Here is a 17747-nt window from a genome sequence, read left to right as displayed (position 1 = left end):
AAAATCATATCTCATCTTATCAAAAATTCGGACGGAAGACCTACTCGTTGCTCGCAACGAGATCTCATCTAGTTTTGTAACTTATTCAAATTTTTTATTTTGGATAAAGGCCCCTGTCCTCATATCCAACTTTGGAAATATTCAAAAATCAGTACATTGGCTCCTGTCCTAATATCAAATCTTGTAGCTATTTCTACAAAAATCAGTGTGTAACAATGGACAAAGGCTTGTAACTATTCAAAATTATACACTGGATAAAGTCCTTTAGCCTCATATTCAACCTTCGAAATATTCAAACAATACATTGGATATACATTGGATAATGACCCTTGCCATCATATCCAACCATGTAACTATTTCTATTCAAACCACTAAATGTATAACATTGGATAAAGGCCCCTGTCCTCATATCCAAACTTGTACACATTCAGAATAAATTGTAAGTACTTTTACATCAGATAAAATTACACATTCAGTATCAGTTTGTTATTAAGCCTTCCACAATACAAGCCAATTATGAGGGGACTATACACATTCTTGCAGAATTTCTTCTCTATGCTACAATTAAAGGTACCTGATAACAATATATACACGTGAAGGCTTATTATGTACTAGTAAGTGTTCACTTTGTACTGCTTACAATCAGCTGAGAAATTTTTCCATTTTACAATGACAAAACTTGTTGTTTATTATTTTAATAAAGGAATTCGAATATATCTTCTAAAAGCTTCTGATTTCCATCTTCCTAACAGCTGAATCTGATCATCAGAAACTCCTTTTGATTTAGCCCATTATGCAGCACCAATTCTAAATGAATGACCCTTATAAATTTTAGCATCATAACCCAAGAATGTAAGAGAAATTTTCAATTGTTCATTGAACATATGGCGTGTAATAGGCGATTGATCACTAAGCATGAAAAGAGGCCCATCTTCTTCACCCCTTACATTCAAATAATCTAACATTGCTAGCACTGCACAAGTTTCCGGTTTTTCAGTGTCTGCGGTTATTTGAAATGTCACAGGTGGCTTGCCTTGATGATGCTTGAAGTTTGTTAGAGTTAATATCATTTCTTTAGGTCTGGCATTGGGAGATTTTTCCAATTGTATAGCTGTTAATGGTAGGACAGTAGAGGACTTTGTTGTGCTTGTGATTTCACCAATGCGTAAAAATGCATGAAAAGCTAGTAAAAACATTGCTTTAAACAAACATTTCTCATAAAATGAAGATGTACAAAAATGAAGGGAGTTTACCAACTTTTGTAAAATTGAAGGGGTAATAGGCATTCTGACATCTGTAGTGGACTTTAAATTTTGAAAACCCTGAATTGTTCGTTTTATCACAAAATTTTGAGTAGGGTCAACATGACCTTCCATCTTACTAAAATGTGCTAATGCAGACAAATATGTACGAACAGTTTGAGGTGCAAGACCTTTTTGATAACAATTTGATATAAACAACACTAAATGTTCTACATCAATTGGAAATGTTACTGTTCCAGGAAAATGGACTTCCAAGAATTCCTCATAAGCCAATTTTTCTCTCTGATATGAATTACGTGTCCCAACTGTAAGGGCATTGTCCAACAGGAACTGCGACACCTCTTTCAGATTTTGTATATTTCTGATGGGATCTCCAACGGAGACTTGTCCATGTGTGGAGCCAGTTCCCGGAACTGTTGAATCTGCAATCGAGACAATTTGTCTCTTAATATGTTTTTGACACCTGGCACATGTTTAGTATAAAATAGAATGTTGAATTTCAAACACTGAACAATGAGACGACGCAATAAATTCATAATAGACTGGTCCTTTGCACTTTGTTTATTAATAACATAAACAACTGCCATATTATCTGAAAAGAAACAGATTCTCTTATTAGCCATTTGATTTCCGCATAAATGAACAGCCACAACAATTGGGAAAAGTTCTTTTACAGATATATGATGTTCAGTCCATTCGGTCGTCCATTCTCCGAAAAACCATTGTTTTCCAAACACCCCTCCATGTCCTAAGCCACTTGCATCCGTATACAATTGCAGTGTTTCTGATGTTTGAAGCTTATCATCCAAAAAAAAAAATGATGAACCATTAAAATGTTCAATAAACAATGACCATGCCTCTAAATCCGCTCTTGCATCTTTTGTTATTCTTCGCTTATGGTGAGGCTTTTCTAATCCTTTGGTCAAATCAATGAGCCGGCGGAGGAATGTTCTTCCTGGTGTAACTACTGCACAGGCAAAATTTAATAGCCCAATCAATGATTGAATTTCTTGTAGAGTCATCTTTTTCTGACACTTTGCATTGAAAATTTCCTTACGTATCTTGGAAAGTTTTTTTTCTGGGAGACGTATAATCATGTTATCCGTGTCCAATTCCAATCCAAGAAATGTGATGGTGGTTGTTGGAAATACTGTTTTATCTTGTTTCATTGGAATGCCGATGTTGTCAAAAGTGTTAAGAAGTATGCATAATTGTTTCTCACATATAGAGTAGGAAGGTGGTCCTACCAACAAAAAATTTCAACATATGTACACATCCAGGAATCTTAAGTTTGTTGGTTACAATCCAATGCAATGCTGTTGAAAATTTTTCAAAAAGATTACATGCAAAACTTAATCCCATAGGAAGTGTCTTATCAAAATATATATCTTTTCCAATGGCAAACCCCAATAGTTCATGGTCAGATGGATGAATAGGAATATTTTTATAGCCATGTTCAATATCTGTTTTAGACAAATAAGCTCCCTTTCCAAATTGTTTTATCAATTTAACAGCATCATCAACAGTTTGATAAGATACATCTGAGTGTTCTCTATCAATTCCATCATTAATTGATGACCCTTCAGGAAATGAGAGGTGATGGATTACCCTATATTCCCCAGGTCTCTGCTTAGGAACCAGACCCAGTGGAGAAATCTGTAATGCTTTAAATGGAATATTATTGATATGGAAAGGGCCCCCGACCCTATTTGTGGCAACTTCTTTTTGATTTTTTTCCTGCAAAATTTCTAAGTTTTCACGAGCTGACTTGAGATTTTCACTATAACGAAAAGTTCTATTGCCATTAAATGGAATGCGAAACCCAAACTTAAACCCATCCAACAAGTACTGTAGTTTTTCCTCCTCATAACCCTCTAGCCACAAATTTAACACATCAACTTTTATCGGTGTAACCACATTATGATCTTTATTTCTTAGCCTTTGTTGCGGTCTGACTGATTTTGTTCCCGCTTGCTGGCATGAATCTAACTGGGCTTGGTTGGATTTCACTTGAGAGGGTACAGATTCTTTTGTGGTGTTGTCCTTGGCACCTAAGGCAAATATGGGGAAAGTCACAGTTTGTTCTGAGGCACTTCCCTGCGTTGTTGTTGAAACTAAAGCACGGACCTTTTTCCTGTGATCTGGCACGAAAGGGCTGCTGTTTGTTTCCTGACTGCTGAGTATAGGAGCTGTTAGTTTTTGATGATTTCTCCCAAGTCTGAATTTTGGTTTTTAAGCCAATCTGTAGCGCCTCAGAATGAAGTTCCTGGTTGATAAGCTGCCAGGGCATAAGACTTGGGCTATCCGCTCTCCACAGTCGAAATTGCTCATCATAATACAAAGCTGCCTTTTCCCCAACATCTGCGTTTAATTTCTTTACAATTGCCATGTACTTCATCATGTTGGAAGACTGGTTAGGAAATTTCTCACAATAAATTGACACAAAAATGTGGAATGCATTATCCACTGAGTGAAAGATTTCAAATAAAACTTTCTCTTTGTGCTGAAAAGTTATTTCATTGTTTGCACCTTGCACTGCTTGTAATTTTGAATATGGATTCTTGAACAGGAGAGCACCAAGTTGGATGTATTCTTCCGCCCAAATTTTAGCTTTCAATTTCTTGTCAATGCTTTGTCCTAAGGGACGACCTGAGTGTAATGGACCTGTTGCATTTAAAACATTACCTTGGGTACTGTTTGTCAAGGGTTGACTTGGCAGGGTTGCTGCACTGCTTGTACCCTGTTGACTAGGCTCTCCTTGATGGACTGTTGCTACAACATTGTTATCTGGGGGCGGTTGGCTTACATCCAAGCTGCATACGTTGGTAGGAGATCCTTGCTCTGTAGGCAGATGCGACATATCTCCCTTTAATTTCTGAGTAACCATTTCTACAATGTTTGGTACCATTGTTTGCAGCATCTGTGACATCAGATCGGAAACCTCCTTTCTAGTTGTATCATCTAGTCTTCTTCTTTTGCGTGCTGGCGGCATTTTGAGAGCTGAAATAAATATAGCTTTATTACAATACCAGTACTAACGTACTTTATGGCATTTAGCATTGATTAACATCAAAATGCAAAAAACAACTTGCAATTACCATTGCCAAGACAATTAAGTAAAATCCATAGCAGGAATAAACTTTCATCTTTTTGATAAAATTCCTTAACAGGAAAAAGAAACTTATCATCCTTAGCAGGATGAATAAGCCATTATTCATTGCAAGGTCCTTAACAGGTCTTACATGTATTTAAAAATTCCTTAGCAGGAATACAATTTCATCCTTAGCAGGATAATTCAGAGACTTCTGATTCTAAGTTCCCTAACAGGAAGTTCCTTAGCAGGAAGAAACTTTCATCCTCCGCAGGGTAAATAGAAAACAATTGATTTCAAATACATAAATTCCTTAGCAGGAATAACTTTTCATCCTAAACAGGACATAGATGGATGATTGCAAATTCCTTTACAGGATTTAAAATAATTTAAAAATTCCTTAACGGGAATCAATTTTTACAACCTAGGCAGAATAACTCAGCCTGCTTACCATAATCTTAAATAGGATATACCTGATATTTCCTTATTGTTAACATAATGAGAGAGACCGAAGACTCTGCAAATTATCTAACATGGTTAACACCACTGTCAGTACTGTCAGTACCTTAAGAGTATCCCTTCCAATTCTAGTCGTTGATTGATGCGAAAAACTTTACTGGCATGTACTGCTACTTAATCTGTAAAACATGTCTGTATGCATTAAATGTGAACGTCATACGCAATGAAATTTTTCATATCAAACACTGAGTGCAATATGTCACAACTATTATTTAAAATTTTCACAAAAGATACATATATATATAGTACTGTATATATATACAAAGCATTATGGATTAAAATCATTCATCTGCTCACTATACTAACTTCAGAATATGCAGAATGGCACCTCGAATGTTCCTATAATATTTATGGTAGCCAACAGTCTCATTTAAATGTACACCATCCTGCTTGTATATATCAGCCTGACTGTTTTTTAACCCCTTTAACTTCCAATACCTTAAATTTGAATGTTTAGACAATTCCTTCTTAAGAATTTTGTTTGCAAAACTGACAAAATTATTGTAAGTACAATCTGTTAAATATCTTGTTCTTTGAAGAAACAGTAATTGGCACACTATTATTTCAAGGGAATATCTTTTTGCAAACAAGTTTAAAAGGGCCACATATCGCAAAATGATTGAATTTACTTCATCAAATGGCACTTCTTTAGAATCTAAATCATTCCCACCCAAGTGTACAACAAGACCTTTCGGTTTATGTGTCTTTATAAAAACTTCAATTCTTTCAACATGTCGTGAATTTTTAATACATCCTCCTGGTATTCCATAACAAAGAACGGAGCAGTCTTCAATATCAAATTTTTTATCACGATAAGAAAGGAAAGTTGCTAGTCTTTTCACGTGTGAATCGCCTACAATCACAACATTGGTCATGTCGCTTCATTTATATATTGACATGTAACTGACCAATCAGCATCGAGGATATCTTTAGCACAGGCAGACAATATCTCTCAGATCCGTATTTTCACAGCGTCCATACAATTCAACCATAAATAACAGTTGTTTTGTTTGTTTGTTGTTTGTTTTTTAAATACCTACATGTATATACTATGGGTTTCCTCACGTTAATGATGCTTTTCTTGTAGCAAATTGTTGATGGTCAGTCCGCGCCAATTTTCACAATGGATGTTCACAATGCAACCCACGCTATTCGTTTTTCCGACGTTTCCGCCTTGGCTGAACACACACAATAGAAAAATTACACTGCAGTACATCTACTAACTTGCGACATAAAATGGATCCACCACTCACCGTGTTTGAAAACACTAAATAGCCAGCTTTCTACTACCGTGGAATTTCAGCTTTTGTTTACAAACTTTGACGTATTGCACTGCCACCTAACGGCAGTGTTACTCTGCAGGGAGATAACTCTCCCAAACACCAACTACAGCTCATGCCAAAAATGCACTTATTAACATAAATGTAATTTATATATATATATATATATATATATATATATATATATATATATATATATATATATATATATATATATATATATATATATATAAGATGAATAAAATCATTCAGTATTCGATAGAATGGTTCATTTTTTAACTTGTCTAAGTTTTTATAGAATTTTTTTTTTAAGTGATAGACTTCAAATTTTAACGAAATGTTTTTTTTTAATGAAAAATAAAACAATAAATTAAAATAATTACCTTGAATATGGAAGAAGAAATCCCCCATAAACTGATTTACTGTAATACTCTTGTTTCCTTTCAGTAACAAAAGGCCACTTGCGGTTGTTTCGCCTTTTACAAGGCGTGTCTCATACATTTCTGTAACATCCATGTCATATGAGTGTGCTGCTTCGAGAAAATTTCCGCTTTTATATGATCAATTACATAACACCGTTAAGAGAGTTCTGACAGCTGTGATCATTTTAATATTTTTTTTCTTAAATCATTGTTTCTCTATATTTTATTTTGATTGCAAACATTCGTCAACGTTGTAAACATCATAATTTCTTATCATAAATAATTTTTACTTGAGAAATATATACGGATTCTCATATATTCAAATATAATGCAGACTAACTCAGTCGATGAATATGCAAAGATTTTATCGGTTAATTGGTCAATTTTGTCGAAAAAAAATATATATACTCATACAATGATCAGTTGTTCGAGAATTCCTTATAAATGAGCAAATACTCTTCAAGTGTTCATGATTGTTGGTTTATGAATAAAGAAGTATCTATTGAACACTGGTACAATCTGAAGAGGGACTTAGAATAGATAATTAGTACCTAATGGGTGTATAAATTACAGAAGAGCATACATGAATACATATGCTACAACAATTTATAATTTTTATTTGATTATCAATATATTTTTACTCTTTTATAAATCAACTAAAATATATTTTAAAAATGATTTTTAATCTGTTATTAGATTTTAATTATAGTTATTATCAACGTTAGAATCTTTGATTTTCATCCTTTTTGTAATAATATTTAAGTAAATATATTCCGTTTCCCACGGTATGTTTTTCCCCATCACAATACAAATTGTGATGTAACTTTCCTTTACGCAGCAGTGTTAAGGCGTACTTCGAAGAAATCAACAGAATATAAACGTGCATAAATACATACCTTTTTAAACTGAATTATTTTTGTAAAGGTGCTATATTATCACATGACTTTAAATATTATTTGAAATAACATTGTATACCTCGCTCTATACTGAATTTGATTTGGTCACGTTATTTGACAGTCACGTGATAAATGCATATAATGTGTACTGTATGTAGGTCACAAACAAATTTCAATATCGCAAGGGCATGCCCTAGTTAAAATTAAAAATTTAAGTAATAAATTGTTTCTACATAACTTGTAGTTTATGGAAAGTGCTGCTGCTTTAAATAGAATTCGCATTTTAATAGTTTAAATTTCAAGTTATCTGGTTTATGTCGAAATATGTGTGACCTTTATCAAGTATTTTATGTATTAATTAAGTAAAGCTCTCGATTTCAGGAAAGCAGCAACACTTTTCAAGTTAAGGAATATGTTCGTTATGTATATTCAAAAAATGGTCAAGATCTATTAAGTGTATGCCCTTGCGAAAAGGCGATTTAATGAAGCACCTCGGCATGAAACATGCACACCCTGTAGACAAAAACACGGTAGAATTAATTCAATACATTCTCTCGATAGTGTTTAAATAATGACACTCAACAAACGTTTCAGATTTGTATTAATGGTCTACCTAAGATTCGCAAATAATATTCTGTTTAATAATAAAATGCATTTTTCACTGTGAAAAAATTACTTGATCCGCCTCTCAATGCACACAAAATGCGTCAAATTTTACCATGATGACGTCATGTCGACAAGTGCATTGTGATCAGTGACTTGTTTATATCTTGCTGTGTGGAATTTAACTAGCGACAAAAATGAATGCAGTGGTAAGTGTTGATGTAGTTCACTACTCTTATGCAGTTTAGAATCGCACATTATTTCATTTTCTGTTATTGTGAGGAATTGCTATATTTGTGTGATGTCACAGTAGACTTTTCCCGTATAAATTAGGCCCCGCCCCCTTTATGCAGCCTTAACAGAGCTGCGTACTGAATGAGTAAATGAATGAATGACAGGGCAAAAATAAATAAAATGAATCTGATTCATTCATTTCAAATATACATTCACTATTCATTCATGTCTACAAAAGAAGTAATCTTGATATTGGTTTGTAAACAGTGGTGATTCATCTATAGATTTTTTTTTATATTTATTTATTTATTTTTTTTTTTCGATTAAAAAAACAATTAAAGAAATATTTTTTAATGCATACTATAGAATCAAAAAGGAATTTTGTTCATTACTTATAAAGTAAGATGAAAATGAATATTTTATTTATTGTGTACGCTCCTTCATATCGCTGAGTTACTATTATACAATATGCTTAACATGCTAAGGGGGGATAGAAGTTTTAAAAATCAATTTAAAAATAAGATAACAAAATGCTTTCAAATTTATTTTAATAAAAAAAAAAGTTTATCGCCTGTAAATTGAATGTTTTAACGTATGATTGTTTTATTTCTTGTTAAATGTCTGAATATTAATGGCTACAGAAGAATATAAAAACACTCAATATTCCTGCACATGATGCGAATTTCTTTGGTATGACTTCACAAATCTCGACTACTCTTGGCACCATAACAAAATTTTCCCGCGGTTTCTTGAGAAAGTAAACAAAGATGGTGCGAACAATTCTGTGTATAATATTGGTGGTATTTGTGAGTTTTGGTTCCTGTGAAGTTTTCCCTTTATCTCAAGTGTGTAAAACATATGAAAACATTTGTTACTGGCGAGGTGATGGTCATTACGGAGGATGTAATGATGAACTTAATGAAGTACATTTCCGGAGATTTCAAAGGGGGTCGATTCTGGATCTAACTTGTACGAAAGTTCATTTAGTACAAATTGACCAAACCAATTACAATTGTGATTCCTTTTTACGACATGGGTTAAAGGCAGGAACAGCCCTGAAGACAGTTTACCTCAATGGGGATCACTGCGTAAGTGATTGTTTATTGTGTCATTGATGTGTTTTTGTGTGTTGTCTTTACCTAAGAAAGAATTAGTAAAAGAAAGATTAGCAGTGATACTTGTATTATATTAAGAAGTAATTTTGTGTATTATGTATTGCTCTTTTATATTTTTAGGATTTTGAGGATTTCAAACAGTCTACCAAAGACAAAGATTCAACAACTGCCTCACCAAAAATTGTCATGTCATGTCCATCATGCCCCACATGTCCACCATGTTCAAATTCATCTTCACCATCATCAGTCATTATTAGTAAGCAATCAAATCATGTTATTGGTCTTTCAATTGCTGTTTTTATTTTATCAATTGTTTTAATTTCTATTTTAATATTTTGGATACATAACTGTAAATGTAGGAAAACTGTACATCCAAGAAATAGCATTTACACTCCTCCCTCTAATGCCTCAACATTTTCTTTAGATACTTTTAACAGTGATGAAAATGATAGAAATGCAACAGAAAACATTTATGAAGAACCCATTTAATTATTCATATTTCCATATCATTTCTTACAGTCATTGGCTTTGTTATGACATCATTATTTTACATCATCTCATGCATCATCTTGTGCAAAAAACTGGTTAAACAACGTCGTCAACTCCAAACTATCTTATCAGGCTTTTCATACCGTCCATGCCATTCAGAAAGGAGACAAAGAAAGCAACAGGATACTCGTTCTGCAAGTTATGAATCAGCTGTATAATCTCCTTATTTCTCTTTATAGACGCTGTTTGTGCTATTCTGGGATATCTTTTGAAAAAGTATGCCACCCAGATTGAAAACTTTCTTATTAGATGTGTCACAGAGTTTACGCAGTATTATAGAAATCGTTGGATAACACCAAGAGAGGAACAACCCCGTTATCCAAGGCGAAACAGGCGCAGAACACAGAGATATCAAGATTCAAATGAATAAACAGTGAATTCACTCAGACATTATTTCAGTAGATTTTTTTCTTTTCACATTTTCACAAATCAGTATATTGTACATGTAAATTTCAGACATTGTTCTTTCTTTTCTTATTTTGTGGTTTTTTAATTGAACTTGCTTGGAAGCATGTTGTAAACAGACTTGGGTAAAAAAAAAATATATATATGTCAATCAAATGAAAAGTGATCCGGTGATAATGTTTACCTCAGTTGTATTTTATTTTTTTTATTTTTTTCATTTTTATGAAAATCATATATTAAGTTGTAGTCTTCTTTTACAGTGTAATCATGATCAGTTGATATCATTCTCTGTTCAATGATTGTCTATCATGATTAAGATTTTATAATGTCATTATATCATACTTTTAAACTTTCTTTTTCATCTTTAGAAGAAAATTATAAACAGCTTTTCCCCCTGTGATTTTACTTCATCATGAACAGACCAGTTTAATGAATTGTAATATATGTACATTCCATAGAAATATAGTTGTGTTAGATTGTTTACAGTTTTTTCATGTGTTTTAAAATCAAGGTATTAATGTAAGAAAGTATTAGCATCAGTTAAGATATTTTTTTTCATATAACTTTATCATACTTTTTTAAAAAAAAAAAATTATAGCTCAGATAGAAAAATGATAAAGTAAATGTTTCATATTTAATTTATTAATTATATTTGTCTTTCCTCAGGTATCCTAGTTTACTTTTGTATTAGATTGTCCTAGTCACTGTTTTTTTTTTCTTTTGGTTTTCGAGTAGACATTTTTTTTTTATAAATTTATTTGTTATAGTTTATTGTTAAGATTTTTTGATAGTTTATATACATCTCAGGAATCATTACAGTAGTTTTTACCTTAAGTATTATTTTTACTTATTATGTGCCAATCAGGTTTTTGTAGATAGATTTGTTGAAAATAAATTTACATACAAAAATATAGTTATTTTTTTTTCTTTTTTATCTTAAAAAATGATTAAATTTCAATATCTTTTTTTTAAAATATATATTAGATGTATTTTAACCACTAAATACATTGAATTTGTCAACTTCATTAATTAATAGAAAAAAAATTATAAAATTTGAATAACATTTTTTTGACTTAAATTTCTGCTTGGTTTTTCATTTGTGTAATTTTGGGAAAGATAGACAGGTTTTTAAAAGATAGGTGCAGACTAAACAGAGAAAAAACTAGGAATGGTGTTCCTTGAAGAAATTTAAATTTGAAAGAGTTATCTTTCTTATTCCATAAGATTTTTATCCATGCAGTACAAAACTTTGTGGTAGGAGCATGATATAAATATATATCAATGCTTGTGCTATAAAGTATAGACTATCCTTTCCTTGCTTCATTTCTATATATAGAAATGAAGCGAAAATTGCTTCATTTCTATTTGTAGTACATAAAAAATATATGCTCCTTTCTGAGGAGCTTTTTGTTTTCCCTTTCTATTTAATTCTCTAAATAAACAGGACAATATTCAAGTTTGCTCCTTTCAGGAGGAGCAGGTATATAATTATAGGTATACATGACTCCTTCCAGTTTAAATAGAAAATTGTTTATTTGCTCCTCTCAAGTTTTAATTATAGGTATAGCTCCTTCCAGAAGGAGCAAATGAAAATTTTCTATTTAATTTTTTCTATAAATTGCTACATTTCTATTTATAGTACATAAAAAATGCTCCTTTCTGAGGAGCACACCTATGCACTATAAATAGACAAGTTGCATTATAAAATAGAAAAGTATATTTTCTATTTATAATGCGACATGTCTATTTATAGTGCATAGGATTCACAGTCTAAGTAAAAACCACACACACACACACACACACACACACACCCTCACACACACACACACACACACACAAGCTCAATGTTAAAAACATTTTTTTATTCAAGTAAATCTACAATCTCTTGGAATTAATTCTTTGTTTCTCTTTTCAGGTTTTAAAGTCCCATATTCTTCATAGTTGCCACCTTGCATATAAAATGTTCTTTCTAATTCTGGTGTGCTGTGAGACATATCAAAACAGGTTAACCCATGAATGATTTTGTACATGTCTCTCTCATTGGTCCAGTGTTTCATTTGAATGAATCCTCTCACATGATGAAGTTTTCCTGTTTCTGGATGCATTTCTTTTTGTAAGATCAAGTATTGATAATCACTTCTAATGATTTGATCTATATCCTCCTGATGGCCCCCAGTTAAATTAAATATCCAATTAGCAGCTCTTCTAAATCTCTCCTTTTTAAATATGGCAATATAATGATTGCCTGGATCTTCTTTATGTTTGTTCTCATAATGAGTTTTAATGTCTTTCAACAATTGAGTTCTGATTTCCATGATTAATCCTTCTGTCAGACTCATGTTTGAAAAATGATTTTTTTTTGGTGACACACACTTTTTATATAGATAACAACTCCCTCTCAAGATATTTAAATTATTTATTCAGATTCTACAATGATTCTTCTCTTGGTTTAAAATCCTGTGTCAATCTTTTCTTTTTTTTCTCTCTCAAAATCCTTTTTTTTTTTTACACATCTTGGCTTCTTCTGCAGTCAAAGGTCTTTCAGGATAATCTTTTTTTGGTAATAAATGGGTATATTCTTCTTCTTCTGCAGTCAAGGGTCTTTCAATGTAATCTCTCACATCATTAGGATCACCCTTTTCTGGACATAATTGATTATATTTTTTATGAGAAATGATCTCAATAGTCCCATCCTCATGTATTTGAATTGGTATACCTCTATCCACATCTTCCTTTCTCAGAACTCTCTTTCCAAATTGAATTTTACTCTTTTCTTTACTGGACGTGTTACCCATGGTTAAGACAAATCAATAACTGATATATTTTTCATTTTACACCTTGTATTTATACCTTTTTCTATCTATATTTAGTATCAACCCTTTTTTTTATTTAAAAAAAAAAAAAACAAGAACAGATTTTTTTTTTTCAATTCTTTATTGATAACAATAACAACAACAACAATTACAATACATTTTGATAGAAACATTGACAAGTTTGTCCATGACCCGGAGGTCTTTTATGATAAGTGTCTCTAAACCATTGAGCTACATAATCTCTTTGTAATGCTGTACTATGGTCAAAGGGGAATAACCACTCATCTGCGGTTTTTCTCTTCTTGTGTCTTTGATGTAAATAATACACGCAATATTGTCCACATACATCTGTATTCCAATCTTGATATCGGTACGGATTATAAATCCATTGTTGAGATGACGATGGATAAAGTCTTGAATTTCTTTTTGTAAGGGAGGAAATCCATAAGAGTCAAAATATTCGATGACTGGACTGGACAAATACAAACATACCCAATGTTCTCCAGGTTTATCTTGAGGATCCGTATTCACCACAATGGCTTTTTCTTGAGGTCTTAATTGATCCTGTAATAAATCTAAAGGGTACACTCCACCAAAAGAACTCTTTAATTCTCTGGATAAGACTTCTTTTAACTGTCCTGTATCCATTAGTAATCAATACTGACTTCTCTCTGTTTGTTGATTTCTAACAGATTATCGAATTCTGCATATACCACACAATTTAAGGTGTTCACCGTATTGTTAGTAAATTGGACTTCTACTCTCAGATTTCCGGTTTCTATGATATGGAATTTATCCGATTGCGCTTCTTGATCTTTAGTGAAATCCCAGCCCCATAAAGTGTATCCGTTTTTATACTCTTCTAGGGTGATGTCCGGGGTCCAATCTTCTCCTAATTTTCCCAAAGCTTGATATAAACTCAGATAAGATCTCAGATATAAGTCTTCATTGAAATTAGGTTCGAAACAACGAGTACTCATGATCTCTCCGTTAATACTGACATCTAATTTCTTAATTCCCACGTTTTGGAAATGAAACGGATTTTTAGATTTATCTCCGTTAAAAGCCACATTGTCCACAAAGCCTAAAATGATGCGTTTAGGCATCTGGCCTTGAAACAGATGATCCGTGATTTTAGATTGAGTTCCTGTGGGTATAGTAAAGGTTTTCACTTCGACTCTTCTCAAAGGATATTTAGCTCTGTGAGTGTTCAAACCTTGATTAATATCATTCATCATGACTGCCGTGGCTTTGACTTTTCTTACCCACAAGATCATGCTCAATATTTTGACTTTTCCCGTACTTCCTGCTTTGATCATCATATAGAACTGAGGTTTAGCTCGATTAAATCTCAAACGGACATCTACTCCATTCGGTAGAAATCGGCCTTGTTGAAATAAATCCAGATGTAAACGATCATACAAGGTTATTTCCTTACTATCATTTATAGCCTGGTGACGTTTTCTAAATCCGTCGTTTTTAGAATTGGCCGGTAACTCTGGGATGATAGGTTCATCAATGGTCACAGTATCAGCACCACCCTGTGCACCTGGGGTTACATCAAATGTCTTATTTTGAGCCACTCCAAGGTCTGCTACCCCTACTTCGTCCATGTGTCCTGCTGTATCTTTTTCCCACAGACTACAAGCTCTCATCTGTGTCATTAAAGTTCTGGGTTTGTTAGAAAGTAATTTCTCCAGATAAGCTTTGTAAGGATAAGTATCGCTTCCAGGAGTCGCTATTTTTCCATTGACACTGAGATCGATTTCCGTGAACAAGGAATGTAAGATATTATTAACCGGGGCGGAAGTATTCCCAGCCCCAGTCAGATTAGTACCATCATCTTTGGTAAATTTACACACCATTTGAACATACGTTTGAGATAAATCCAGATACTGATCTCCTTGTCCATTAATTTCAAATTCAATAGGAGCCGTTAGTTGGGGGGACTTGGAACAATTCTAAATTGTTCATCCCACACGCACAGGAATCTGGTTGCAACATGATGTGTCTACTAAGATTGATTTTTCACAAATGAAGGTCAATATCACTCGACTCCCCTATTTATACTCTCTTAGTCAAAGATATCTAAACCCCTTTTTTTCTTCTTGGGAATATTGCCTCCTTGATTTTTTCTTTTTCTCTTAGGACCTTCTCGGGCTAACACAGGTGTCTTTTTTCTTCTTTTCTTACTACCTCCTAGATTCATTTTTTGTTTCAGGGCTTGTACTCCGTGAGTTTTGACAGCGTCTTTTAAAGATCTCTTATTTTCTAACACATCTAACCCCGTTCTAACAGCAGTAGTCAAGGCATGTTTAGCTCCCGTTTTCAGTAAATCTCTAAAAATTCCTCTGCCTCTCTGCCGTCTTCTTCTTTTTCTTCTCCCTTTACCTTTTTGACCTTTCTTATTCATCTTATTTAAAAGCTAAAGTTCCTCCTCTATTGAGAGCAAATAAGCCTGTATTTTTAACGGCATTGAGTCCATGAGTTAAAAGAGCATTTTTGATATTTCTCTTTTTTAAAATCACATCCGCTCCTATTTTAGCTCCGGCAATCAAGGCTTGATTACGACCCATTGTGACTAGATCTTTAAGAAATCCTCGACCTCTTTGTCGCAGGCCTGAGCCTAATTGGACAACTTCTTTTTAAGTCATCCCTATAGGTAAGTTAGGTACAGCTCCCGAAGTGAAGTCTAAAAAAATTCCTCCTCTTTGAGATTTCAAATACTGGGGAAATTTCCTGAAATGGGGTGGAAGAAATATGGATGGTATTGGTAATGCAGTAGAATCAAAGGGAAGGGCTCCAACCAATCCAGATATAATTCCACCTACACCGTGTCCTTTTTGACGTAATAAACCTCTATGATAGACAAACTGTCCGTGTCCTCTTTGTCTCAATAATGCGGGATGATACTGCATGTTTCATGACTCGTGTCAGACTGACCTAAATGCACTCAAGTGACTCCTTTTATACCCTGTCTTAGGGTTGAATACAATACAGACAGCATATCAGACATCACTCCCAATAGGATGTAACAAAAAAGATGTACACTCATCTCAGTACACTTTTCTGAAATGAAGTTTCACGACCGATTTTCCATTTAAAAAAGGCATGGGAGTCCCTAAAGGAGTCATGATATGAATCTCAATGCTATCGAAATGTTTTTTACTCAGTTTCGAATATTCCGCTCTAACGGGTTCCCATTTAGCTTGTTTTTATCTTCCAGATTGAGTGTACAAGGAACCACTCTTAATAATTTCAAGGCATTGGATCCTACCGTCTGGGGTTCAATTAAGTCACAATACACGTACATGGATTTCAGATTTTCATATAAATCTACGGTATTGTTGCCCATGTAACTAACGTTGATCCATTTGGTCATATTTTCTGTATCGTTCTGAAGAATCACCTTCTTACTTTCTATTCCTAGCTTATAAGCTAAGGCTGTGGTGAAACGAATGCATAAGGGATATTTTCTAAGTTCTTTCCCGATAAACTGATACATCACTTTATCATGTTTGTCATGATATATTAATTTCATGCCATTCTCTTTTTTTAGAATCACCCAATAACTTCCATATTTTTTTCAAACTTCTTTCCAGTCCAAGACTGATTTCACCTGTTAAAGCCATGTGATGAATGTAAGGCCCCTGTCTAAAGTGAATTCGCTTAATTTCCATCTTCTGGTCTTTCCTTATGAGATTAGCAAATTCAGTATGGGCCCAATCTAACAGTACAGGACATTGGTTTAATGGCATCGCATCTATGGTTTTCATTTTAAATCTGTCCCATTTAAAAACATTAGGTTCTTGGACTCTTGGAGCATAAAACTGAGGAAGCAGGATGTCAAAATAAGCTTCCTCTTCTGTGATGTTTTTCAATGAAATGGGATACATCAATTCTGTTAAAGTCACTTCCCATTGTCGATCTGTTAAATCTACTGTTTGTGGTAATAAGGTTTTAAATTGAGCAGTCGTATTACTCGGAAAAGATTGCATGGACCCATCACTGGGTAAAGTCATGTAAAAACTTCTGCTCTCGGCCATGTTCAGTGAGATACTGAGACAAAAGAACTTATGACCCTTCTATTTATAACAACAATTTTTTGTTTTTTAATTTTTTTATTTGACATATTACACTTCTTCCTCTTCGGATCTGTAAGGAATCACTGTCTCAAAACACTGTCCCTCTTAGTTTTCCAAGCTATCTTTAATCTGGGAAAAAGGAATACGACAATACAGGTACTCTGTAGGACAGTAATAGCTGGGAATCCTCAGTCCATCTTTTTGCTGGTTCCAGAACAAATCACGAAGACAGTGTTCTATATTCCAGCACCATTCACCTTCAGCCAGAGCCAGACTAGTCTGGAATTTACAACGACCTCGGATCACCCATTTGTACTGCTGATAATGATGGTATATTTTTACCCTCACCTTAGATCCTTTAGGATGCAAGAATTTCTGTCTTTTTTCCAACCACACATCTTGAGTAGATGTTCCTGGATGACTTTCAAAATAATCTAGGATTGCTCCTATTTTAGTTTTCATCCAGGGTCCCT

At 33.5% G+C, this 17747-nt stretch overlaps 2 protein-coding genes across 3 annotated transcripts; both read right to left on the bottom strand.

Moving 5' to 3' along the window:
- Window positions 1-782: 782 nt before the first annotated feature.
- Window positions 783-6152, bottom strand: LOC133198909 (uncharacterized). Of its 2 annotated transcripts, XM_061334832.1 has the most exons (4): window positions 5913-6152; window positions 4919-4991; window positions 3948-4262; window positions 783-1684 (listed from the first exon to the last, which is right to left on the bottom strand). In XM_061334832.1, exons 3-4 carry the CDS (start codon window positions 4252-4254, stop codon window positions 792-794), a joined length of 1200 nt encoding a protein of 399 aa, XP_061190816.1. In that variant the 5' UTR covers window positions 4255-4262; window positions 4919-4991; window positions 5913-6152; the 3' UTR covers window positions 783-791. The 2 variants fall into 2 exon arrangements, with proteins under 2 accessions (XP_061190816.1, XP_061190817.1); XM_061334833.1 differs by having other exon boundaries at window positions 783-4262.
- Window positions 6153-13836: 7684 nt separating this feature from the next.
- LOC133198531 (uncharacterized protein F54H12.2-like) lies at window positions 13837-15054 on the bottom strand. The gene has a single exon (XM_061334614.1). It carries the CDS (start codon window positions 15052-15054, stop codon window positions 13837-13839), a length of 1218 nt encoding a protein of 405 aa, XP_061190598.1.
- Between the last annotated feature and the right edge of the window lie 2693 nt (window positions 15055-17747).

The sequence above is a fragment of the Saccostrea echinata genome, unplaced genomic scaffold (genome assembly GCF_033153115.1).
Source record: "Saccostrea echinata isolate AGI-Se365-2 ecotype Australia unplaced genomic scaffold, CSIRO_AGI_Sech_v1 ptg000033l, whole genome shotgun sequence".
In the NCBI taxonomy this organism is placed as follows: Eukaryota; Metazoa; Mollusca; class Bivalvia; order Ostreida; family Ostreidae; genus Saccostrea; species Saccostrea echinata.
Note: the sequence above shows the minus strand (reverse complement) of the source record. Positions and strands in the feature narration are given on the sequence as shown.

Bases quoted from the DNA above. Each gene is read 5' to 3' on its own strand.
- LOC133198909 (XM_061334832.1), bottom strand. From the start codon at position 4,254: ATGCCGCCAGCACGCAAAAGAAGAAGACTAGATGATACAACTAGAAAG. The intron at 1,685-3,947 runs GTAATGTTTTAA...TCTCGATTGCAG, and splicing joins CTTGACAAACAGTACCCAAG to ATTCAACAGTTCCGGGAACT.
- LOC133198531 (XM_061334614.1), bottom strand. From the start codon at position 15,054: ATGGTGTGTAAATTTACCAAAGATGATGGTACTAATCTGACTGGGGCT.